The 1,485-nt window shown below is 65.6% G+C and overlaps 1 protein-coding gene and 1 long non-coding RNA gene across 2 annotated transcripts in view; one reads left to right on the forward strand and one right to left on the reverse strand.

Moving 5' to 3' along the window:
• LOC102984410 (leukocyte immunoglobulin-like receptor subfamily B member 3) overlaps positions 1–1,485 on the reverse strand; it is a 20,911-nt gene that overhangs the window by 8,260 nt on the left and 11,166 nt on the right. Inside the window, exon 7 of the mRNA XM_055079202.1 lies at positions 323–625. Within this exon, the coding sequence (XP_054935177.1) occupies positions 323–625 (303 nt within the window). The remainder of the gene's footprint in view (positions 1–322; positions 626–1,485) is intronic.
• Positions 1–1,485, forward strand: part of LOC129391439 (uncharacterized) — a 52,457-nt gene that overhangs the window by 4,929 nt on the left and 46,043 nt on the right. The window lies entirely within an intron of this gene.

Below are 1,485 nucleotides of genomic sequence, written 5' to 3' on the forward strand. Positions count from 1 at the left end.
AGAGGATCCTGGGAAAATGCCTGTGGTTGGGTGAGGGGCTGCGGCTTCGCTGGGGCTCCCCTCTGCTCGCACTCTTGTCCTGTGTCTGCTCTGGGGCTGCCCGTGGCTTTCCCCTCCTCCCGTCGGAGAAGTCTGCTCACCGCCCGGGAGAAGGAGCAGGGACCGGAGGGCCTTGTTTCCCTCCGTCCCTCTGCAGGGTGGCGCCCCCTCCGGATGACCCTCCCTTGACTCTCTTTGGAGCCCCCTCCCTCCTATCCTGGAAAGGGGGTCACCTTCAGAGCTGACAACAGGGACACAGAGGGGTCAGGGTCAGGGCCCTCACCTGAGACCGCGAGCTCCAGGGGGGCACTGGCGTGTGACAGCAGGTGGGGGTTACTGCTGAGTGAGCTGTAGCACCTGTAGGTCCCACTGTGGGCTGAGGTCACAGGACTCATGGAGAATTCGGCCTGGAAATGCCGACCTCGGTACTTTGATCTAAGACGCAGTGGGGGACGGGCTGCCCCCTCCTTGGACAGAAGGAAAGTTTCCCTTGTGCTCCCTGACTGACACAGCAGGGTCACGTTCTCTCCTGAGGCCACCACGGGGCCCGGCTGCACCGAGAGGGAGGGCGTGTCAGGGAACCATCCTAGAGAGAGGAAGGGGGGTGAGGGGCTGCCCGCCCCCCCGGTTCTGAACTGTGACTCAGCAGGGCCTCCCTGAGGCCCCTCTTCTCTGTCTGTCTCTGTTTTCTCTGAGTCTCTCCCTCTCCCTGCCCACCCCCGTCTCTCTGTGTCTCTCCCCCTCCCTCCCTGGGGACCCCTCACGCCTGGTCCCAGCATCACCACCTGGGGCTCCCCCGGCAGGGCCTGTGCAGAGTCTGGGTCCCTGACTGACCCGCCGGCTCCTCACCTGCCACCAGGACGTCCAGGGGGTCACTGGGGGCCGACCACTCGGAGGAGAGGTTGTGTCCACCGTAGCATGTGTACCGGCCCCCGTGGGTGTAGGTCACCGGGCCCAGGGGGAAGTCGGCCTGAGAGAGCCCAGCCTGGGGCTGCCGGCCAGGGCGCTGGGCGAGGGCCTGTCTCCCCTCCTGGGACAGAGCGAATCTGTCATAGCCGACGTCAGAGCGACACTGGAGGGTCAGGCTCCGTCCAGAGGCCACGACAGGGCCCTGCGGGGTCAGGAGGGAGGGCTTCCCAGACACACCTGGGGGAAGAGCAGCCCGGGGCTGCAGGGGCTGGTTCCTCCCATGAAGCCCCTTCTCCCGTCCTGGTCCCCAGGCCTCCCTGTCGCTCACACTCGGTGTCTCTGTCCTGTGCGCCCCGCTGCCCCCTCACCCCACCCTCTCATCGGGGACAATCCTGGGAGAAAAGCATCTAATAATCTGTCTCGTGCCTCAGAAAGTGCGTGAGGCCAGGGTGGGACTTCCTCACCTGGGACCAGGAGCTCCAGGGGGTCACTGGGGTCTGACCACACCTGGGGGGTGTCCCTGTTAAAGCCGTGGCA

This window comes from Physeter macrocephalus, chromosome 17, assembly GCF_002837175.3.
Source record: "Physeter macrocephalus isolate SW-GA chromosome 17, ASM283717v5, whole genome shotgun sequence".
NCBI lineage: Eukaryota > Metazoa > Chordata > Mammalia > Artiodactyla > Physeteridae > Physeter > Physeter macrocephalus.